We start from the raw sequence: 23,562 nt of genomic DNA on the forward strand, positions 1-23,562 counted from the left end.
GCAACTTATTAGTCTTGGCTTCTCTCTCGGCACCATTAATCATTTATATTTACATCACAAATGTACACTGCACTTCCCAAAATATTGAGTAAGATATTTCTTAAGTTGGAATTTCTGAAAATAAAATATGTTTGGTAAACTGATCATTGACAGTTCACTGTGGGATGATATCTAGAAACTTGCCTAACGATTAAGACAAGCAGAGTCTTTGGACTAACTGTTAACTTAAATTCAACCTGTTTTTTGTTGTCTTTTTCAGTGGCAACAACAAAAAAAGCTGAAAATGAGCCATGCAAGAAAAAAACTCATAAAATATAGAAACGAAACATAATGTGTTTTTTTTGTTTTTGTTTTTTGCTTTTTGTGTCTCCTGTTTGGTTTTTTTGTTTTGTTTTGTGTGTGTAAGTGTCTACAAACTCAAATTTCTCAGAAGTAGCACTTGCTGGCTTAGCAAGCAAAGAAAACTTCAGCAGCGTCAGTCTACGAAGTGTCAATCTAACTGAACAAAACTCCAACAACAGTGCTGTACCATACAAGAAACTGATGCTGTTGCAAATTAAAGGTATGCAAGAAGTTTTTATATTACCAATACGTATTCATTATGGTAATATCCAAAGGCTCCTGTAGAAATTGGAGCCCCACTATATTGACAAAAAAAAAACCCTTGCCCTGAAAAGTTTACAATCTAAAAGATTCAGGAACAAGTGAATGTTAAGAGTCATGGATATAACATGCCACGTAAATGAACATGGTGGTGACTGGCATGACTTTGGTAAGGAAAGAGGAGAGGATAAACTTCAGAATTTCAGTTTTTCTATCCTGTGGAGTTTTATTTAATTTTTTTGCTTTATCTCCCTAATATTTGCCTCCATTCTAGTACCCATTACTATCCACTTTCCACTTGCAGTAAGAATACCATAATGCCATTTCAGTTATTCTTGCAACACATTGTTACTGTGTTTAATCTCTGCCAAATACTACTTGTTTGGCAAGTCAGAATCTTTAAAACTTGTTATTGATTATATAATAGTCTAGTAAGGCAATAAAGCAGTTTCACAAATGGAAAAGGCTATGGATTTTGGCTGCTTTTTATGCCATTTATTATTATTCTTTTTTTCTCCAGTGGCGTATAAAATTGTCAAGGCAGGAACAAGTGGCAATATAGAAATATCAGTTAATATAAGGAAACAAATTGTTTTCCCCAAGCATGAATCCTGTGCTGTTCTTTATTCATTCTTCTAATGAAAGACTTTTGGAAATGGATTATTAGTGCAATGGGATCAAGTTTATCTTTCATTCAAAATAACTAGGTCTTCAAAGATTGATGGCAGTATTTTTAGGAATATAATTATCCTGGTTTTCTATTTTAGGAAGAAGACATGTTCAGACAAGATTAGTTGAACCAAGGGCTTCATCACTGAACAGTGGTGACTGCTTCCTGTTGTTAACTCCACATTACTGTTTCCTGTGGGTAGGAGAGTTTGCAAACGTCATAGAAAAAGCTAAGGTTAGTCCACTAAAATGAGATCTCACAAGCCATTTCCTCCTTTCACATAATCACTCTTGATGCCAATTACCTAAATAGTCCAGTGCTGGAATATGTGCACAGTAGCATATCATTGATGATCAGCTGGAGGCAGATATGTCTTATTCCCCTAACCTCTGCATTTATTGGAAGCTGACGTGGGACATGCCAGTTGCAAAACCACAATAGAAAATAGGAAATCCTCAGGAAAGGGATTTGTATTCAAACAGAAAAATAGTTTGAATTGCAGGATGTCCTTTCTGTTTCTGCATTCATTAGGATCAGTTCTCATTGTGATTACAAATAAAAGCACTGGTGTATTTGTCATTTTTCTCTCGCTTCTGGGTGTTTAATAAAAAGAGAAGTAATGACCATTACCACTGCTACCAACCGTGCTGTCCCCTTTCTCACTCCTGCACTTTCCCTTGACTGAGCGTGCACAAATGACTTAATGATCCTATTCAGATAATTATGTTAATCTCTTAGGCTTCAGAACTTGCAACTTTAATTCAGACAAAGAGGGAACTCGGCTGTAGAGCTTCTTATGTACAGACCATAGAAGAAGGGATAAATACCCATACTCATGCAGCCAAAGACTTCTGGAAACTCCTCGGTGGCCAGACAAGTTACCAGTGTAAGAGTTTTTATATTTTCACTGTTTCAGCCCCTTATGTTTTATCACAGTAAAATAGCTGAATTAGCTGTTCCAATGTAGAGAAATTTGATATTAAACATTTTTGTATTTGTGATTTTTTTTTTCTCTTCAAGCTGCTGGAAACCCCGAGGAAGATGAAATGTATGAAGCTGCAATAATAGAAACAAATTGCATCTATCGTTTAGTAGATGATAAACTTATTCCTGATGATGACTACTGGGGAAAAATGCCAAGATGTACTCTGCTACAATCCAAAGAGGTACAGTAAGTTACATTTAGGAGTTTGAATTTGGAACACTTACCACTTCCTCTGGAAGATACCGATGGTCTGATCTTTGGTAAGTTTGTAGGCACACAATTGCAAATACCCATCTGCAAACTTATTGAAAATCAGGTCCTTTGTACTTCTGATACTTTAAACTCTTCACTGCCAGAGACTGACCATCTGCAGAGCCCTTGGTACCAAGAAAGTAAAGAAAAATTAGAATGCATTGTCTCAACACTGACAACTTTTAAAGACTTCCAACCCTTTTTGTCCATGGTGGGTTCCTTTGCTTCCAGTCCATCCAAGTACAAACCAGACAGTCCTAACTTTTTTCCCTCTCCCCTTCCCAAAACTCTTTTCCACCCTCAGTAAAGTCTCACTTCAACAACCTCATCCAACCAAGAGGTATTGAAAGTAGGTTTTTAGAACAGGTCAATATTGCTTTGTGATCAGTAAGAGCTTTCAGTTCTCACATGACCTCACTCCCTCATAAGCAAATTCCCCTGTAGAATTCCCAGTATTGGCTTACCAAATATGCAAGTAATCAGGCCCATAAGTCAAACCCAAATGCTATGCAGGGGCTGCTATTTCATTTTGAACTCCTTTCATCACATAGGACATTTGTAAGTATTTGTTTCACTACATTAATTATATCACAACCTGGCCATTGTTATACCAAAGAGTTTTTGCTATAACTGAGTATATTTTCCCTGCAGTTAAATTACTACTGTAATTATTTCTAGGTTCTGGTTTTTGATTTCGGCAGCGAAGTATATGTGTGGCATGGGAAAGAAGTCACATTAGCACAGAGAAAAGTAGCATTCCAGCTGGCCAAACATTTGTGGAATGGAACATTTGACTACGCCAATTGTGACATAAATCCTCTAGACCCTGGAGAGTGCAATCCCCTTATACCAAGGTACCAAACTTACAGCTGTTATAGTACTTTTGCTCTCTTATTGATACACTGGGGACATACATTATTGGGAGTTAATGCAACTGAATGCCATTAGACTGGGTCAGTGTGTAAATGCCAGCTGCCATTTTTCTTTGTGAAAACAATGGCTTTTAATTGCCACGAACCGGCATAATATAACATGTAAAGTTGTGCCAGCTGTGGAGCTGTGTATTGGCAAATAAACATTCAGGAAGGCGAAATCTTTCAGGCTGCCTTTGTACATCATAAAGAAGATGGTACACAGCTGTTTGCTTTCCTTTGCTGATCACTTTTAAAATCCGGCATCAAGTCGGTGGCAAATGTTTGATATCTGAATAGCTTCAAACTTTATAATTAGCAAACTAGAGTAAAGACTTGGAAAGCTGTATTGCAAATGAGTTTTCTCAGGGATGTTTAAAACATTTGATTTCTTGCATATATGGTACAGTATGTAATTTAATCAAGTTTTTTTGTTTTTTCTAATATAGAAAAGGACAAGGGCGTCCTGACTGGGCTATCTTTGGCAGACTCACAGAACATAATGAGACCATATTGTTCAAAGAAAAATTTCTTGATTGGACAGAATTGAAGAAACACAATGAGAAGAACTCTAGTGAATCTCTTCATCAGAAGGTAGAGCAAATAAACTTACTGAGTATTTTCAATATTTGATTTGTGTGTCTGTAATGGGAAGACAAATTTGAATTCAAAACATATAAATGACTAATATTAATCAGTAGAGACGTAAGTTTTTTCCTCAGTGGTCTAAATTGCATTCTTGATCATTCTGTCTTTGGAATGTTGGCCAGAACAATATCATTGATGGTAAACCCACATACATGCTATTAATCAACTAGTGTTTGGGGGGTTGATCAATGCTTCAAAACTGGCTTTAGTACAAAGGGAAAACTGTACCAGTGTGTCACAAAGTATCTCATACATTTGCTACTTGTGTGTTTATAATTAAATCATTGGGTAAGAAGAAAAAAATCTAAACATAGACCAAAAAAAAGAAAAACTTGTTACATGTCTTGTCACAGGAAGACTCCAGGTCTGACTTGAAACCATATGATGTCATGCTAATGGTACCAGTGCCCCAAACTACAGTTGGCACAGTCTTGGATGGAATAAATATTGGCCGTGGCTATGGATTTATTGAAGGAGAAGATGGGAGGCAGTTTGAAATTATCACTGCCTCTGTGGATGTGTGGCACATCCTGGAATTTGATTACAGTAGGCTTCCTAAACAAAGCATTGGACAGTTCCATGAGGGAGACACGTATGTGGTTAAATGGAAGTACATGGTGAGCACTGCAGGTTAGTGAACAACTGAATTTCTTCATGCTAAAACTGATGTCTGTGGCTAAAATAACTAATGTTCTAGCAAAATCCTGAGCTAAATTTCCTCGCATGTGATGCACCCCATTAGGCAAACAAGGCAGGAATTCACTTACAGCATGTGGCCGTTAAACGAACTTTGCAAGCAAGATATAAAGTAGAATTCCTGGTAAAATCATTGCTGTTTTTCCTCTTCCTCACACCAAATGTAATCTGTGTTATCACATAGCAGTTTTCCATGTGTATTCGCTTACTTGCATCCAAATTGTAGTCGCATAGTTCTGGTTTGCATAATGGCTTGAGTGGTGACATCAAGAGTAACTGTAATCTACTTTAACCTAGAACTGAATCAGGTAGGGAGCTGGACTAGTGGCAGTGCTCTGAACTGACTTGTAAGAGATGTAGGTTTAGTTCCTGGTGAAGCCTTTGCCAGGTAGTGGAGAGAGGAACCCAGGGGGAAGAAAAAGTCTGTGCTAGATAGTGAAGCCAAAGTGCCAAGAGGGAAGGAATCTCTCTTCATGTTGGCTCTCCAAACACTCCTCAATGCATTTCAACCTTGATTTGAAAATTCTTAAGTAGGTAGATCTTTGGCAAACAACCAATTTGGGGTGATCTTTGCTCAGGTAGGGAACTGGTAGGGCTATGCCTCAGTCCATGCTTTCAAAATGGGGGATGAACTCCAGAACAGGAGATCTCCTCATTAGTAAGTAAAGTACAAACAGCCCCACAAATGAAAAGTGTGTTCCAAGTGCAAGTGCCCTAATCGGCCACAACACAAATATGGTTTCACTCTTAAAAGATGCAGATTAATGCGTGATTGTGGAGTCAAGATACTGGAGAATCCAATTAGAGCACAAAAGGGTGTGAATCCAAGAGTAGCTGCTGATGAAGTAAACCCAGACACATGTGCTTTGTTGCAGAAGCTATTGAATAGAAAACGATCTGACTTAAATATGAAACGATAAGCTGATTCCATATGTAAACAAAACAAAAGAAAACCAACTTCTCGCTCCTTGAAGAATTTTTAGGGTTGTTTTTTTTTTCTTACACTTTGCAAATAGTTTGACTCTGAAAGTACGAATCTGCTTGGTTGGGCTGGTTTTGTCAAATGAGACAGCGCCTTTCATTGTTTTGAAGGGTTTAGGAGGGGACTGAGGCCAAGATTTTCAAGTGACTAGTGATTTTGGGTGTCCAATTTGAGATGACTTTAGAGGGCCTGGATTTTCAGAGTGGTTGTTCAGCACTTCTGAATATCTTGTAGGTGTCAAAATAGATTTAGGAGATTAACTTTAAACTCCTGTTTTTGAAAATCTTGTCCTAATTGTGTCACAGGTTATTCAGAGTGTTCAGTAACTAAAGTAAAGCTTTCCATTAAGGGTTTTAATGTAGAACTTGTCTTTTTTCACACACACTGTTGATTACTAATTGTAATATTCAGATAATGAATAAAGGTCTTTTTTAAAAATATTCTTGGCTCCTAGTCCTCTGCTCAGACTAACATGGAGCATTTAGTTAATTGGAAAATGAAACTTTTACAAGTAATCACGAGACTCTTTTCATGAAAGTAAGTTATTAATTTAGTGTTCTCTGATTGTCATAACTTGGAATCCCCTTGCAGTTTCCTTTTTTAATATAATTATACCAATAAGAATTTTCATGTTCTGCCCGTAGCTGTCTCAACTGCTGCTGTTTCCAATATCATTCAGCAGCCAGCTAATCTCTTGCTGCCAAAGAACAGTGTAATATGGAAAATGAGACATTGTGTGCTTTTTTTGTTGTTTGGTAACATAACTGGCTACACCATATCATGTTTGATTCTCTCGAGTGAAGTTAATTATTTTGTATGATCCTCCTTCTGGTTTGGAGGCCTTTGGCCAGTCAGTGGAGTCTGTGCGTGTGGCTTTACATCGACCAGATGATGTCCCTGTGAAGAATTGGCACATGCATCTTGCACAGCTTGACTTAATGTTTCTCAGATTATGCGTGTAGTCTGTGCTGCACTGGATTTCACATCACTGAGCTGGCTGGCTGTGCACTCCACAACACTAGCAATAGCTGTTTTCCTTCAATGCGAGCCATTTGTTTTGCAGTTGGAAGCAGACAAAAGGGAGAGCAGCAAGTAAGGGCTGTTGGAAAAGAGAAGTGTGTGTACTTCTTTTGGCAAGGGAGGCACTCCACAGTGAGCGAGAAGGGGACGTCAGCACTAATGACTGTGGAGCTTGATGAAGAGAGAGGATCACAGGTGAGCTGCCAACATACCCACTATGTAGAAACCGCTATGGGAAACCTGTAGTTAAAAAATACTAGTACTGTCCAAATACCCAAATCTGGTGAGTAAATGTGGTGGTGGGATTTGGGGATCATCTGTTTTTGGCTCCCCTCTAATGCAGAAGTTGTACCTGTTGCCCCTGCATATACACAGCCCCCCCAAAGTCCCCTTTGGACTTGCAGAACAACGTTCCAGCATTGTAAAAAAAATTGGCTGCTTTGTGGATTATGTAATTCCAAGAGCTGCCTTCTGGGAAGTCTGTTTCTTCTCTCCTCCCCCTAGCTGTAGGCAAAGGCATGAACTGTAGATACCTCCCCTGCCTTCAGGTCCAGAATCCAGTTAAGGAATTCATATTCTCTCACACTGCAAGTATCAGAAGAGCTCCAGCCATTCTGCTGAGCCCCATAAGAAGCATTTTCTGGGGATAAATTGGAGAGAGTCCAGCGAAGGGCAACAAAAATGATTAGGGGACTGGAACACATGACTTATGAGGAGAGGCTGAGGGAGCTGGGATTGTTTAGCCTGCAGAAGAGAAGAATGAGGGGGGATTTGATAGCTGCTTTCAACTACCTGAAAGGGGGTTCCAAAGAGGATGGCTCTAGACTGTTCTCAATGGTAGCAGATGACAGAACGAGGAGTAATGGTCTCAAGTTGCAGTGGGGGAGGTTTAGATTGGATATTAGGAAAAACTTTTTCACTAAGAGGGTGGTGAAACACTGGAATGCGTTACCTAGGGAGGTGGTAGAATCTCCTTCCTTAGAGGTTTTTAAGGTCAGGCTTGACAAAGCCCTGGCTGGGATGATTTAACTGGGAATTGGTCCTGCTTTGAGCAGGGGGTTGGACTAGATGACCTTCTGGGGTCCCTTCCAACCCTGATATTCTATGATTCTATGATTCTGCCAGGCCAAGACATAAAATTGAATTGTATTTGGAAAGTATTGTAATGACATAGCTTGGGGAGCAGGCATGGGGTGAAGGGAGCAAAGGACATGATCACATTTGACACCTCCCATATCAAATTCTGTGCAAGTGATTATAAACCAGTCGGTCCTATCCATTTAATAAGCAGCAATGTCAGTTCAATAATAACAAAACTTTTTAAGGCTTCATAGAAGCCAGCATTTTAAGCAATATTAAAGCATATTTGAATATGATTTTTACAATCTTAATAGGGCTGCCATATACCAATTGTCTCAATGTCTCAGTTCTTTGAGAAGATGGCTCCTGCCGTTAATGGACTCCAACGCTGCTTGAAAATAAACCAATTTAAATTGCAATATAGTCCGTGCTAATTATCCTCTGAAATTTAAGATTGCTGAACACTGCAACATGGGTACAGGTTCCTCTTAGTTATGCAGTTCCTAACCAGAACAACGTGTACGAGTCCCACTGAATGTTGATGTATTTGGCAGCTCAACCAATAGTCAGTGTTTTAACATATTAGAAAAACCACCCTTGTGGGTGGCCAGGACTATATTATTTTTAAGACTCTGCCAAGAGGCAGTTTTCCTCAATCTCTACATTCATTTGCTGTGGTTTTGGTATTGTGGTGCTCTCCATTTCTAGGTACAAGTACTTCAAGGAAAAGAACCACCATGCTTTCTGCAGTGCTTCCAGGGAGGGATGGTTGTGCATGCTGGAAGAAGGGAAGAGGAAGAAGAAAATACACAAAGTAAATCACTTATTAGATACAAGTTTTCTGCTCCAAGATCCTCCCTTTCTGGAAAAATGGATTTTACATGAAGGCTAAACTAGCACTCATTCTATACCAAAGGGAATAGTGGAGCTTTTTCTGTAGATGATCTTTGTCACAGGGCTTATACCTGTGCTTTCATTTTAGTTCACTCATCACTTAAACTTAAAATGTGTTTTGTCAACCCAGGAGCAAATTCATTTTGCTGTACATACATTTAAATTGTTGCCTCTGCTTTAAGATGCTCCTCTGTTTTACAGAGCAAAAAATGATTATTTGATTATGGACTTGCGGTTTTGCATGTTGTCATTTTGGACTTCTATTACTCAAACAAAACTTCGGTGACCTTTTTACCACACACTGAAATTCCTACTGTGTATTCTGTGAATACTAGGCACATTCTTTTCAATCCAATGGTAGCTTGGAAAGGCTGCAATTATATTGGGATAAACCTGAACTTGACTTGGTGTGCCCAGGTATTGCAATTCACCAAGTGGAGATGACATTAAAAGATAAGGTACCATTATTATATGGGTCCCTTGTTCACCCTAAATACAAAAGGGGGAGGGTTAATAAGTAGTGATAAAATTAACTGTGAATTTCCTTTCATCACTTTGTGACAACTTAAAGTTGTATAATACAATGCAGTGCTTGCCATTTATCCTAAAAGATCTTGAATTAGAAGTAACTTTGCCAGACTGTAATAAAGCTTTCGTCCTATTTGCGCCCATTCCAGGTGACTGGAGGCTGTACTGTGTGCGAGGAGAAGTTTCCATTGAAGGAAATTTACTTGAAGTAGCATGTCACTGCAGCAGCCTAAGGTCCAGGACATCTATGATTGTTCTCAATATAAATAAAGCCCTTATCTATCTGTGGCATGGCTGCAAAGCACAGTCTCACACAAAGGATGTAGGAAGAACAGCAGCCAATAAAATAAAAGAACAGTAAGTAGCTGACTTATACCTTGGAGACATTTGTATTTTGTAGCTGGATTATTAAATGTAGCTGTCTGCCGGAAAAAAAAACCCAGCAACCCTCCAATAGCACTGATCTGGAGTGGGTTGAGAGATTGCAGCAAGGATGTGTGTTGGGAGAGGAGGAATGGACAGGGCACCTAGTTCATTATGTGCATATTCTGATTTTCACACAATCCCAATAGGGTGAGATACACTTACTGTTCTTTGCGGTATTGAATTGCAATTCCCTTTAAAGCAATATATTTTCAATCTCTGGGAGACGGAAAAGCATCTAAAAGTGAAGATTAAACTATGACCTAACAGAGGTGATAGGATAAAAAGAAGCCTTATGAGAGAGAGGGTATGAGAAGGCTAGGGAAGGAAGTTTGCAAGAAGCACTGATGGGGGATGGAAAGGAGAAACTGAAGAATTGGTAAAGAGCTCACATGAGCATTCTCTCACGCTCTGCATACACGATCAGTCGTACAAAGAAATACCATTACTGAAATGCCATATCTTACATTGTTATTTCCTGTATTGATTTTCATATGGATCAGGCTGGCAAAAAGGAAGTGCCAGTGTCCATGGAGTCAGTCTTTGGACTGGCTTGGGCTGCTGACAAGTGCCTGAAGCTGTATGTTGTTGGAAGTAAGGGTATTGGGTTCACCTACCTTCTTTGTGTTGCAGATGTCCATTGGAAGCTGGATTGCACAGCAGCAGCAAGGTGACAATACATGAATGTGATGAAGGGTCAGAGCCATTGGGATTCTGGGATGCATTAGGAAGGAGAGATCGAAAAGCCTATGATTGCATGTTGCAAGGTAGTATTGCAGTCCAGTGATGTTCAACTACATGTTACTGCACTGTAGGACTAGAAAATACATTGTGTTTTAGTTGAACATATTTCCATTGTTGAAGTGAAACTTTAGGAATAGTCAGGGCCCTGGTGAAGTCAGGACACTCATTGGAGAATTAAATCTGCTTCCTGCCACACACAAATGAATCTATTGGTGTCTGGGGATGCAAGGGGCCGGCGAGTGAAGTGTCCTCCTCCTGCACACGCATAGAACAGAGCAGCAGCTAACTCTTCACCCACCAGATATATTTCAGTTCTCCTCTGGAGGGATCGGATGATGGTTTTATGTTTAATCATTGACCGCTCTTCTGGAACTGCCAACAAAGATAGTAGTTATGGGATAGATTTACAATATGAAAATCTGTCAGTTAAGTAGTAGATTGTGAGAGAGGCTAACTTCACATAAGCCACAGAACAGTCAGCCACCAAGGGTATGTCTAAACTGCAATTAAAAACCCATGGCTAGCTCGTGCCAGCTGACTTGGACTTACAGGGCTGTTTAATTGCAGCATAGACTTTCGGGCTCTAGGACCCTGTGAGATGGGAGGGTCCCAGAGCTCAAACTGCAGCCTGAGCCTGAACGTCTACACCACAGTTAAGTAGCCCCTTAGCCCGAACGCCATGAGTACCATTCAGCTGGTGGGACTCTAATTGTAGTGTGGACATACCCCATATGGCTGGTCACAACTAGCCAGGGTTGGATTCAAAATGGTGGCTAAAGCTAAAATGCTTTATATGCCAGCCATTGCCAGTCTCCTTTCCTGATTATTTAAAAGCCAAAGTGTAATGTAGCAAGCATAAATACAGCTTTTCAAATTAACTGTCCTGTTGTACTAAACATTTTTGTTTTTTGTTTTATTAGATCCTGGAAAGTTTAACTTCACCCCCCGCTTGTTCATCCTCAGCAGTTCATCAGGAGAGTTCTCAGCCACTGAATATATATATCCTGCAAGAGATCCCACTGTTGTCAATTCCATGCCATTCCTGCAGGAGGATCTCTACACTGCCCCGCAGCCAGGTACAGAAGCAGACTATTGACGTAAATACTGCACTGATCCCCGCTATGATACCCATGAATAAGTGTCCCAAATACAGAGACCCCTAGTATAAAGTTATTCTAACATGTAAGTAGGGAAACATACTGACAGGAGTTATTGAACAATGGTGACCTATAAAAGTATTCATGCAACAAGCAAGTAGGGAGGGAAAAGGCATAATGCAATGCTGCTTTGCTCTGGGACGCAGTAAGCATTACTTCTGGGGGAATTCTGCACCTAAAATGTCTGCGCACAATTTGTTAAAATTCTTCATATTTTATCAAAATAACATTGTATGATCACACCAGTTTCAGTTATTTTGGTGATTTATTTCAAAGTACCTTTCAGCACTAGACTCCCCCAGGAGCAGAAGGTTAAAGAAACCCCTGTGACAACCCAGTTCCTGTTTCTCTGCATCCCTCACAAAGCCCAGTTGCGGGACCAGACTCCCATGCCCTCTCCCCACCAAGAGCCCAGCTGTGGGGCCCCCGCAAGCCAGACATCCACATCACTCCCACCCAGCGTCCAGCCTTGGGGCACCCCCCAGGCCAGACACCTACACCTTCTCCCCCCAGGGCCCACCTGCAGCTGCCCAGAACCCTCCAGCTCCCCCTCCACCCCAGCAGTGTCCTGTATTTGCAAGCTGGGAAGCTGGGCTCTGAAGAGAAAAAGGAAATTCTGCATAGAACATTAATTCTGCACAAATTCTGCATTGCTCAGTGACTCAGAATTCTCCCAGGTGTAAAGCATGGGTCTGTTCAGATTTAATTAATAGCAGTAGTGCTTCAGTGTGCATAAAACCAGGAGGGGTTCAACCTTTAGCAACAAAAGATTGAAATTTCCACTTTGCAGATGCTTAAAACAAATTAAACATATTTGTACACAAACTATTACTAAAGAGAGCACACCGTTTCCTGTGGGGAACCAGAGATCAGCCCCTTGCTTCCTGGGTTTACAGAAATCTCTGGGGTTAGATAACAAATGACACTGGTGGACTCTAAGATGAGTCTCATCTGTCCAACCAAAATAGGCTGATTTTAGTCAAGGCTATGCAGTTTATCTTATGAATAAACCCAGTAAAACATATGCTGACTAAATCTCTGGTATTTTTGGTTCTTCTCTGGTTCTTCTTTAGCACTCTTCCTTGTTGACAATCACCATGAAGTGTATCTTTGGCAAGGCTGGTGGCCTGTAGAAAACAAAATAACTGGATCAGCTCGAATCCGATGGGCTACAGACAGGAAATGTGCCATGGAGACAGTACTCCAATACTGCAAAGGTAATAAGAAAGCTACTTTGTGCCATTGTTGATCCTGACTACTTTAAGGCTTCTATAGTAACGATCACCAGAGTATTTAAGTGCTCCCCAGGTAAAATAAATTGGCAAGGTGAGGTCCCTAGTAAACTTTAAGGAATTTGTCTATTCTTTTCCCCAATACTACCATCAGGATTAGAGGCCTCTGTTTGGGAAGCAATGTTTTACTATATTTAAATCATCTTGCTTGTAATGTGAGTGTACTTCCTCAAAGAGGAAATTGGGCAGATGGTGGATTAGTTTGATCTCTGGAAATTCATGCTGTTATAGAACCCCCTTTAATGCTGAATGCTGAATGCTGTGGCTCCAGCTCTAATGTACTTTGTCCTGGGTTTTGTAAAGTGTATCGTCCCAAAGGAATGGTTGGAGATGCAATTGCTGATGTAACTGGGTTATGATTTGTTGATGGCTTTGAACTAACACTGGGAGCTCGTGTAGGGAGCAAAGCATGGGGTGATGTGCTCACAGTGGCCTGCCTCACAAAGGAGACAACCAGATATGATCTGCACAAGTTAGAGCAGGGGTGGGTAAACGTTTTGGCCTGAGGGCCGCATCGGGTTCCAGAACTGTATGGAGGGCTAGGTAGGGAAGGCTATGCCTCCCCAAACAGCCTGGCCCCCGCCTCCTCCAAACTCCCGACCCATCCAACACCCCCTGTTCCTTGTCCCCTGGCCGCCCCCCCGCCGGGACCACCAGCCCCTAATGCCCCCCTTCCCAATTACAAGTAAAGTGCTGATCTCTTGTGGCACTGTGGATCCTCGATGGCATTGCTTTCAGCTGCAGTAAATGACCTGTCCAACTCATGTATTGTTGGCAGCTGCATCAGTGGCACCTTCCAGCTTCTCCAGGGGTCTCGCTCATATGCTGAAGAGTGTGAAGGAGCTGGAACGGGGGGGAGGAATACATGTTGAACTCCACGTATGTGGGCCCTTGGGGAAGAAGGTGCCAGTGACCGATCACTGCTCTCTGGGTCTGGTAGGAGAGGAATGATTGTCATTATGATACTGTACCGTCTACTCCTGTTGTGTCACCTAAATGGATCAGTAACACCTTGTGGCTGAGTGTGGAAAGTCACCGAAAAGCTGAGCATTGAAACATGACGTGTATCCATGGCTATGCAGAGGTCCTCTTCCTGTGCCACTGGAGCACTGATGTACATCCAGGATGTTGGCAGATTTTTTTTTCACATGTTGACCTTGAGTTGTTTCCAGTTGGAGTAGGAATTAGAGGTTAAAGAGGGAGCAGTAGTTGGGAAGGCCCTTGTGCACCACATGCTGGTTTTTTGAAGACTGGGAAGGCTATTGCATTTCTGAGATTCTGAAGGACATGTTGGTGACAATACCACCTAACTCTTACGTAGCGTTTTCCATCTGTAGATCTCAGAGCACTTTACCAAGGAGGTCAGTATCATTATCCCCATTTTACAGCTGAGGCACAGAAATGCAGTGTCCAGGTCAACCAGCAGGCCAATGGAAGAGTCTTGAATAGAACCCAGGTCTCCTGAGACACAGTCCAGTGCTCCAGCTGCTAGGCAATACAGCCTCATGTTAATGGAAACTTTTTTTCCACCTGGCTTTCATCAAAGAGCGGGGGGCAGGTTGTGACTTGAACATGCCTCAGGACTTCTTGAATTTCAGTGGCTGTAATGGTAGCAGGGTGGCAAATGCTGTCTGCAGTGGTTTCGATTTTCTGCCTCTCTCTTCCCCCGTATTTGAATGCAAAGTAGGATGAGAGCTCCTATGATTCTATGATTCCTCGGTGGTCTGTGCTTGGGATTATGTGTCACAAACAGATTAATTGCTTCGCTAAGTGCAGTAGCTCTGCTGGCTATGATTTTTCAGCTGCGGTTGCTTTGGAGTTGAAAGCTCCCTTTGCTCCCTTTCCAGGTGTGGTATAGTTCTGCAAGAGCTATTTGTGCTGTTGATGTAGCAAGTTTTCCACCATTAAAATCCTAATATTTTACCTATGCACTTCCCCTGCCAAAATCCGTCTGAATCCCAGGGTGATCTCAATCACTGTGAAGGAGGAGGAGCTAGGTTTGTGGCTATAGTCTCAGTGGGAGCAGGTACCCTTTCACTATGATGATCTACTGGTTTGTTAGCCTCTTGGGCCTGTGGGTGATTCTCCTGTCAGATATGCTGAAAACTTTACAGGAATTAATCTTTCATGGGTTAACTAGTGCTGGTCTTTCATTGCCCTAATAAGATGGCACACTTAAATAGCAAGAAATATAAATACTGCAGTTATCCTAAAACTAAGAGATAATGGCAAGAAGGATCTAGTTGAGTGAGTAATCAGAAGTGTGTTTTTTTTTTTTTTTTTTTTTTTTTTTGGCTTACAGCCAGCATTCAAACTACAAGATTATATGAAGTACTTTGGTTTGTATCCTTGGATAACAGCTTGAATATTCCTAGCAGCATGCGCTGCTTCATTTGTGCACAAATATCTTTATCTAACCTCTCAGATTTTCTTGAAACTTTCTGAGGCTTTGTCTGATAAATCAGCAGACTGCTTTGGAGCACTGAGCTCCAGCATAGGGGAGAGAGAGTGTGTGTTGCAGTTCATATTCTTGCATAAGAAAGGCAAACTAGCTTGAGTAGAGAGCAGAGTTCACTTCATTACCTGAAATGATGAAAATGTTTCTCCACTCAAAAATTAAATTGTCCTACCAGATGGCTAAGCCGATATTAGAGTGTTATCTGGCACAAGCAACCCTTCCTATACTCCTCCACTAGTATCACTGAACTGTGTTGCTTACTGTGTAGACTAGGCTGACAAATTTTGCAAATTGCAGAGTTTCAAATCGCTGTCGTAGTATTTTATGGCAAATTCAAGCAGTTTCCGCAGTGCGATTGTGGAACAGGAGGATTAAAAGTAAAACAAAGATTCAGATGATAAATCCCTTGTCTAAATTGTGTAGTTGAAGGATTCTGATTTGTTGCTAATTTGTTCATTGGGATACTTGAGATTAGAGCTCTGTAGATTAGTCTGTTTCATGCGAGTAAATTTTTCTAATCTGTTTGCAACCACATGTTTGACCTCAAACAAAACATGGAGTGCTCACAGTTTGCAGAATTATTGAGAAAGTGGTTGTGATGGTTCTCTGGGTACCCAGGACTGTGAGTCACCTTGTTACCACCCCCTGCCTCTAGTGTGAGGACAGAGTCTTCCTTGTGCTTATCTGGGTGTCAGCTTCCTAACACCACCAGCCTGTTAGCCACCCAAACACTCTCCTCTGGGCTATGCCAGCCGTAGCTTTTCCTTGCAGTTCTTTCATAACAGTAGGTGCACCCCAGTCTCTGAGTTCTTTTGAAATGTTCCCCTGTGATATCCAGCCCCTTAGGCTAATGTAGTGCCCATCTTTTAAAAAGGGAAGGAGGAGGATCCAGGGAACTAAAGGCCAGTCAGCCTCACCTCAGTCCCTGGAAAAATCATGGAGCAGGTCCTCAAGGAATCAATTCTGAAGCACTTAGAGGAGAGGAAAGTGATCAGGAACAGTCAGCATGAATTCATCAAGGGCAAGTCATGCCTGACTCATCTAATTACCTTCTATGATGAGATAACTGGCTCTGTGGATGAGGGGAAAGCAGTGGACATGTTATTCCTTGACTTTAGCAAAGCTTTTGACACGGTCTCCCACAATATTCTTGCCAGCAAGTTAAAGTATGGGCTGGATGAATGGACTATAAGGTGGACAGAAAGCTGGCAAGATCATCAGGCTCAACGGGTAGTGATCAATGGCTCCTTGTCTAGTTGGCAGCCGGTATCAAGTGGAGTGCCCCAAGGGTCGGTTCTGTGTCCGATTTTGTTCAATATCTTCATTAATGATCTGGAGGATGGCTTGGATTGCACCCTCAGCAAGTTTGCAGATGACACTAAACTGGGAGGAGAGATAGATATGCTGGAGGGTAGGAATAGGATACAGAGGGCCCTAGACAAATTGGAGGATTGGGCCAAAAGAAATCTGATGAAGTTCAACAAGGACAAGTGTAGAGTCCTGCACTTAGGACAGAAGAATCCCATTTACCGCTACAGACTAGGGGCCAAATGGCTAGGCAGCAGTTCTGCAGAAAAGGACCTAGGGTTACAGTGGACGAGAAGCTGGATATGAAGAAGGCCAATGGCATTTTGGGCTGTATAAGTAGAGGCATTGCAGCAGATCGAGGGATGTGATAGTTCCCCTCTATTCGACATTGGTGAGGCCTCATCTGGAGTACTGTGTCCAGTTTTGGGCCCCACACTACAAGAAGGATGTGGAAAAATTGGAAAGCGTCCAGCGGAGGGCAACAAAAATGATTAGGGGACTGGAACACATGACTTATGAGGAGAGGCTGAGGGAACTGGGATTGTTTAGTCTGCGGAAGAGAAGAATGAGGGGGGATTTCATAGCTGCTTTCAACTACCTGAAAGGGGGTTCCAAAGAGGATGGATCTAGACTGTTCTCAGTGGTAGCAGATGACAGAATGAGGCGTAATGGTCTCAAGTTGCAGTGGGGGAGGTTTAGGTTGGATATTAGGAAAAGCTTTTTCAGTAGGAGGGTGGTGAAACACTGGAATGCGTTACCTAGGGAGGTGGTGGAATCTCCTTCCTTTGAAGTTCTTAAGATCAGGCTTGATAAAGCCCTGGCTGGGATGATTTAGTTGGGGATTGGTCCTGCTTTGAGCAGTGGGTTGGACTAGATGACCTCCTGAGGTCCCTTCCAACCCTGATATCTATAATTCTATGCTGACTTCTCGCAGAACTGCCAGGTTCCCAAAGGAACAGAACACACCAACTTCTAAGAGTCAATTCAGGATTAGCATTTTGCTTAATATCACACTTGGATATATTTACAATGTAAACAAGGGTAAGTTTGTCATCAAAGATTCAAATGATAGTGAGTAGGAAGATTGGAAACAAATGAAATAAAATCATAACACACTAGCCTAACTGACAAGTTTACCTGTCTAAAGAAATTTATCTCACCCAAAGTCCTCTGCAGCATTTTCAACCAAGGCTGCTTGAGAGCCCATTTTTATGAATACAAATGCGCGTTCCATTTACTTCCTAGGTGCAGGGTGAGGCTGTGTCTTATTTGCCTCCTAGATATACCCCCAAAGTTCATTATTTGCCTCCTAGATATACCCTTTAGTCTTTACTTTTAGCCAGCATAACCCCCCTCTCCTCCTCCCTGTTAGATTGTTTTTTTCCCAGTGTGCTCCTTCCCTGTTGACTTCACATCTCTTCCTTAAAGTTTGAGTTCATGTGTATATGGGCATCCATTGTGTTAGCTTACAATGCTTAATTTACATCCCAACAGAGACACATTGCTTACCTTACCTCACCTCGTCTGGAGGAAAACCTGTTTTGCACCTTTGCTGTTGCTTAATACCATGATACAGACATGAAAACCACATTTTCAGGGTAAGAACGGCCATACTAGGCCAGACCAAAGATCCATCAAGTGCCAGTATCCTGTCCTCTGACAGTGGCCAGTGGCAGGTGCCTCAAAGGGAATGAACAGACAGGTTATCATGAAGTGATCCATGCCCTGTCACCCAATCCCAGCTTCTGGCAAACATAGGCTAGCGACACCATTCCTGCTCATCCTGGCTAATAGCCATTGATGGACCTATCTTCCATGAATCTATCTAGCTTCCTTTTGAACCCCGTTATAGTATTGGCCTTCACAACACCCTCTGGCGAGGAGTTCCAGAGGTTGACTGTGCGTTGCGTGAAAAAATACTTCCTTTGTTTGTTTTAAACCTGCTACCTATTAATTTCATTTGGTGGCCCCTTGTTCTTGTATTATGAGAAGGAGTAAATAACGCTTCCTTATTTACTTTCTCTATACCACTCATGAGTTTATAGACCTCTATCATATACCCCTTAGTCACCTCTTTTCCTAGCTGAAAAGTCCCAGTCTTATTAATCTCTCCTCATACAGAAGCCGCTCTATAACCCTAATCATTTTTGTTGATCTTTTCTGAACATTTTCCAATTCCAATATATCTTTTTTTAGATGGGGCCACCACATCTACGCGCAGTATTCAAGGTGTGGGCATATCATGGATTTATATAGAGGCAATACGATATTTTCTGTCTTATTATCTATCCCTTTCTTGATGATTCCTAATGTTCTGTTTGCTTTTTTGACTGCCGCTGCACATTGAGTGGATGTTTTCAGAGAACTATCCACAATGACTCCAAGATCTCTTTCTTAAGTGGTAACAGCTCATTTAGACCCCATCATTGTATATGTATAGTTAGGATTATGTTTTCCATTGTGCATTACTTTTGCATTTATCAACATTAAATTCCATCTGCCATTTTGTTGCCCAGTCACCCAGTTTTGTGAGATCCTTTTGTAGCTCTTTGCAGTCTGCCTGGGACTTAACTATCTTGAGTAATTTTGTATCATCTGCAAATTTTGCCACCTCACTGTTTACCCCTTTTTCCAGATCGTTTATGAATATGTTAAATAGGACTGGGCCCAGTACAGATCCCTGGGGGATGCCCCTATTTACCTCTCTTCATTCTGAAAACTGACCATTTATTCCTATAGTTTGTTTCCTATCTTTTAACCAGTTACCAATCCATGAGAGAAACTTCCCTCTTATCCCATGACTGCTTATTTTGCTTAAGCGCCTTTGGCGAGGGACCTTGTCAAAGCCTTTCTGAAATTCTAAATACACTATATCCACTGGATCTCCTTTGTCCACGTGCTTGTTGACCCCCTCAAAGAATTGTAGTAGATTGGTGAGGCATGATTTCCCTTTACAAAAACCATGTTGACTATTTTCCAACAAATTATGTTCATCTATGTGTCTGAAAATTGTATTCTTTACGATAATTTCAACCAATTTGCCCAGTACTGCTTACATTGTATTTATACGTGGAATTTACAGCAACATTAATGACCCAGCTGACACACTGGCTTTCATTTGAGACCTCTCGTGGCATTCTTTGGTAGACTAGCATGTACGCACCAGTCTTATGAGATTTCTGCAACCCCTCTGCTCCCCCTTGTCAGTTGACATTATGTGGTTCTTGGGTCACAGCAGTTGAGACAACTCTGGCAGTGTCTGGACTCCTCAGATTTCATTGATCCCTGTCTGGCTGGTTTACGTATAGGTATAGTGTGAAGCTGGCATTAGTTTCCACGACTGACTTTCTAGTAACAGATGAAGTTTAGGTATCCATGCTGACTCTTCTAGATCCTCCTGCTGCTTTTATTACCATGAACCACACACATTTTTAAGTCCAGACAGTGAGTGCAATAGACAGGATCATTCTTGATCCTGGATTGGTGCTTTGTCCTATGAGATCCTAGAATGCTTGGTAATAGCTCAAGTGTGTCCTCTTGCAAGGTTCTGTTGTCATTCCTCATGCTCAGTGTCTATGGGAGGCTGCTAGAGGAGACGACAAGGTGGTTTAAGCCAATGACAAGCTGCTCTGTCATCATTTCATCTAACCCATGAGTTGCCTACCTGAGATAGAGACTTGGAGTATTGTGAGCTGGATGAGGCTGTTTTGAGAAATTATGCCTGTCTCCATTTTAAGGATGTTTGTCCACCCTTCTTCAGGAGTATTCACTATCTAGGAGCACTTGTGGGTCCCCCATTGCTATGCACTAAGCTGGCCAAGAGTTCCTTTTTTCCTCTGCGCTTGGTGTAATAACTGCAGACATTATCTATGGGCATATCTTTCTGACCTCCAGGTAGGATTATTACAGTGTTCTGTATGGTGTGCAGGGCATCCTTTGAAGATCCTTGGTAAGTTCCAACTACAGCAAATTGCAGTGGTCCAGCTGGCCATAGGGAACATATTATGAGTGCTGCATAGACTGCAGTGATTTCCTGTTCACTTCTAGGTACCGTTCCAGGTGTTTGTATTGCTTTCTAAAGGCCTGTATGTTTTAGCTTCTAACCACCATTACCACCTTGCATTCCCCACGTACTGCAGTGACATTGTGGGCAGCTGAGATGTTCTCACCAGGGTCTCCATACTTGAATTTTGCATGCTGCTGACATTTTCCAATGCAGGACACTCTGTTCTGGAATTCCCTTCTTTTGGTAAAATTATGCAAATTCATCTTTCCATTCAGGCTTTTTTGCAGGTTGGTGGATTGGGCATAGGGTAGGGAAGGCTTATATTGTGCACGTTAGGAGAGGAGTCCATTTTGTTTTGTTCTTTTTCAGTAGTAAGCTACGTATTTGGATTTGTACATATGCCCGGAGATGACATGATAGGCACACTTTTAGAATATTGAAAAATACACCTTTTTAAAGTTGCTCTGATGCGCAAAAGAAAGTTTGTTTAATAAAGTCTAGATCAGGGTTCTCACAACACATTTTTGTTGGTCTCAGAGTGTGGCCACCAACTCTTGCGTGTGGCCACTCTGACAATTTGTCCGAAAATACTTACTTAATTGTAGGGGGAGAAAAATGCACATATACATGTCCAAATTATTAGTCACAACAGAGTAACTCAGCCCCAGCAAGCCTGGGTTAAATTATCCCCTGAATGGGAAGGTGGGTACAGAGGCAGTGGGGGCTGGGGCGATGAGGGGTGGTGAGCTTGGGGCCAGAGTCTGTCACTGTGCAGCCAGGGAATGGAACCCGAAGCTTTGTGGCTAGAGCCCGCCACCCCAGGGCTGAAGCCTGACCCCACCGCCCCCGAGAAAGTGCAGAACTCACTGGCTGCCTGCTCCTCCAGCTTTTGTGTCTCCAGAGGGGGGCATGGCCCAAGCACTACCGGCAGCCTTGGAGGAGGGGCTGCTGCTTTGTGTTTCTTCCCCCACTCCCGCCCCCATCACAGCCCAGGAGGTTGTGGCTACAAGAAAAGCCCCATGGTGGCCGCATTTGAGAAATGCTGGTCTAGATCAGTGGTTCTCAAACTTTTTTTTTTTTTTTTTTTTGCGGCCCACTTGAAAATTGTTGAGGGTCTTGGCAGAACACTTATTGATCTTTCCAAATGTTGTTTTGTACCGTTAGCTATCTATTGTAGAGTGCTTTGGATAAAAGTGCTATATGAAAAAAAATAATAATTGTTTTTTGTTCTACAAATAAAAATACGCAATTCATATTTTAATATCAGTAGTATTACCTTTCTAATGCAATGGATGTACCATCTCTCCCCCGCCGCGGCAGCCCCTGAGTTGAGACTGGGAGGAGGGAAGGTCTCTCCCCGGCAGCCGCAGCCCTGGTGCTGGGGAAAGTCACCTCTTTCTCTGGCTGCTGCAGCCCTGCACGTCCCAAATTCCAAGCTAATTAGGTGCCTGGACCCTGGAGAAGACACACATGTAAGGTGAGATGGTGGCCTTGGGGAGCCCTGCCTGCGCGGCTCCATTAATTAGGTGGGTGGCCATTTGTTTTCTTGTGTGCGGCCACCCAGGCATGTACCTTAGAGGGAACTATCCGCAGACCACCTGAATGGAGCTTGCGGACCACTGGTGGTCCGCGGACCACAGTTTGAGAACCTCTGGTCTAGATGAAGGGCCTTGCTAAAATTTTACCTGGTAATGTAGAGTGACAGAGTCTGCAAGATAATTCGTGTTTTATAACACCTCTGGTTTTGTATTTTGGATGTTATAGGAAAAAACGTAAAGAAGCCTCCCAAATCCTACCTAATTCATGCTGGTCTTGAACCCCTGACGTTCACCAATATGTTCCCTAGCTGGGAACACAGAGAAGACATAGCTGAGATCACAGAAATGGTAAACAAACCTTCTACTGCAATTGTTTCCTGTTGCTGCGCTTGTATTTTTCTGTTTGATATTGTTAGTACCGGCCTGCACGTTTTCTGCTGGGAAGTCCCAAACTCCAGAGGATTAACCTAAATAATGGACTTCAGGAATCTGGAAGAAATAAGTATCGTTACATGGCTGAATTTTGATAAGTGCACGATAGATATTTTCAATGAGTTACAGATTTTCATACATTCTAGTAAATGCTTCATTCTTTGAAGACTGAAGTGGAATTAAAAGATTCTTAACTTGATTCTCAACATTGAATCCTACCTAAAAACTAGTAAGATAAAATAGGGGTGCCACCTCTGAGCTGCACAAAACCTTGATTAAGCTCTGTCTCCCAACAAGGCAGCCTCCTGTTTTCTTTGAAGCCATGGACTGGAATATTGTCTGTTTTCATACAAAATATCGCATTGTCTTTGGTGGCGATGGCCCACCTGGAAGAGTCTCAGTGTAACTGAACAAAACAGACAGCAGTATGTTTTTGTTTATGTAATTCAAATCAAAATCTCCATACTAGCATGTCAAAGTGCCATTCTACAGGGATTTCTTTGGGCCTCTGCATCAGTTTCCCCTTCAGGAAAACGAAGTTAATTCCAGCCCATGTGACTACTTTAAGAAGCTCAGATGCAGGATGTTTTTAAGTGTAAACTATGGCCAAGAAGGGACACTGGCTATCTCCAGGAGTCTTCTGCAAGTCTTCCTCCTTCGTCAAAATGTGGTGGCAGGAGTAAAAAAATGGGTGAAATGGGGTTTCTTAAGGAAGAGGAGTGCCCTCGTGTTCTTAAATACAAATATTTTATAGTAGCAGATTGTTCCAGCCAAAGAACTGGGCTAACACCAAATGTGCATAGTCTGCTTCTAAAATACAGGGGCCAGCTAACCATCCCCAGCTAGGGCAGAATTGGTACCAGCTCTGTAGTAGGCTGTATTTAAAATCAGCAATTGCTGATTTCAGTAGCATGTTTCTAAACTCTCCTTTTATT

At 41.9% G+C, this 23,562-nt stretch overlaps 1 protein-coding gene across 6 annotated transcripts in view; it reads left to right on the forward strand.

The window, feature by feature from the left end:
* The window catches only part of SVIL (supervillin), a 149,739-nt gene that overhangs the window by 124,156 nt on the left and 2,021 nt on the right, over nt 1-23,562 (forward strand). For all 6 annotated transcript variants that reach the window (XM_084618439.1, XM_084618438.1, XM_084618440.1 and 3 more), the window contains 14 exons: nt 407-562; nt 1,371-1,507; nt 2,012-2,159; nt 2,294-2,439; nt 3,189-3,364; nt 3,871-4,015; nt 4,423-4,699; nt 6,811-6,962; nt 8,556-8,661; nt 9,419-9,626; nt 10,326-10,459; nt 11,357-11,512; nt 12,667-12,810; nt 22,422-22,543. In XM_084618439.1, the coding sequence (XP_084474565.1) occupies nt 407-562; nt 1,371-1,507; nt 2,012-2,159; nt 2,294-2,439; nt 3,189-3,364; nt 3,871-4,015; nt 4,423-4,699; nt 6,811-6,962; nt 8,556-8,661; nt 9,419-9,626; nt 10,326-10,459; nt 11,357-11,512; nt 12,667-12,810; nt 22,422-22,543 (2,207 nt within the window). The remainder of the gene's footprint in view (nt 1-406; nt 563-1,370; nt 1,508-2,011; nt 2,160-2,293; nt 2,440-3,188; nt 3,365-3,870; nt 4,016-4,422; nt 4,700-6,810; nt 6,963-8,555; nt 8,662-9,418; nt 9,627-10,325; nt 10,460-11,356; nt 11,513-12,666; nt 12,811-22,421; nt 22,544-23,562) is intronic.

The sequence above is a fragment of the Lepidochelys olivacea genome, assembly GCF_965140295.1.
Source record: "Lepidochelys olivacea isolate rLepOli2 genome assembly, chromosome: 2".
Lineage (NCBI taxonomy): Eukaryota > Metazoa > Chordata > Testudines > Cheloniidae > Lepidochelys > Lepidochelys olivacea.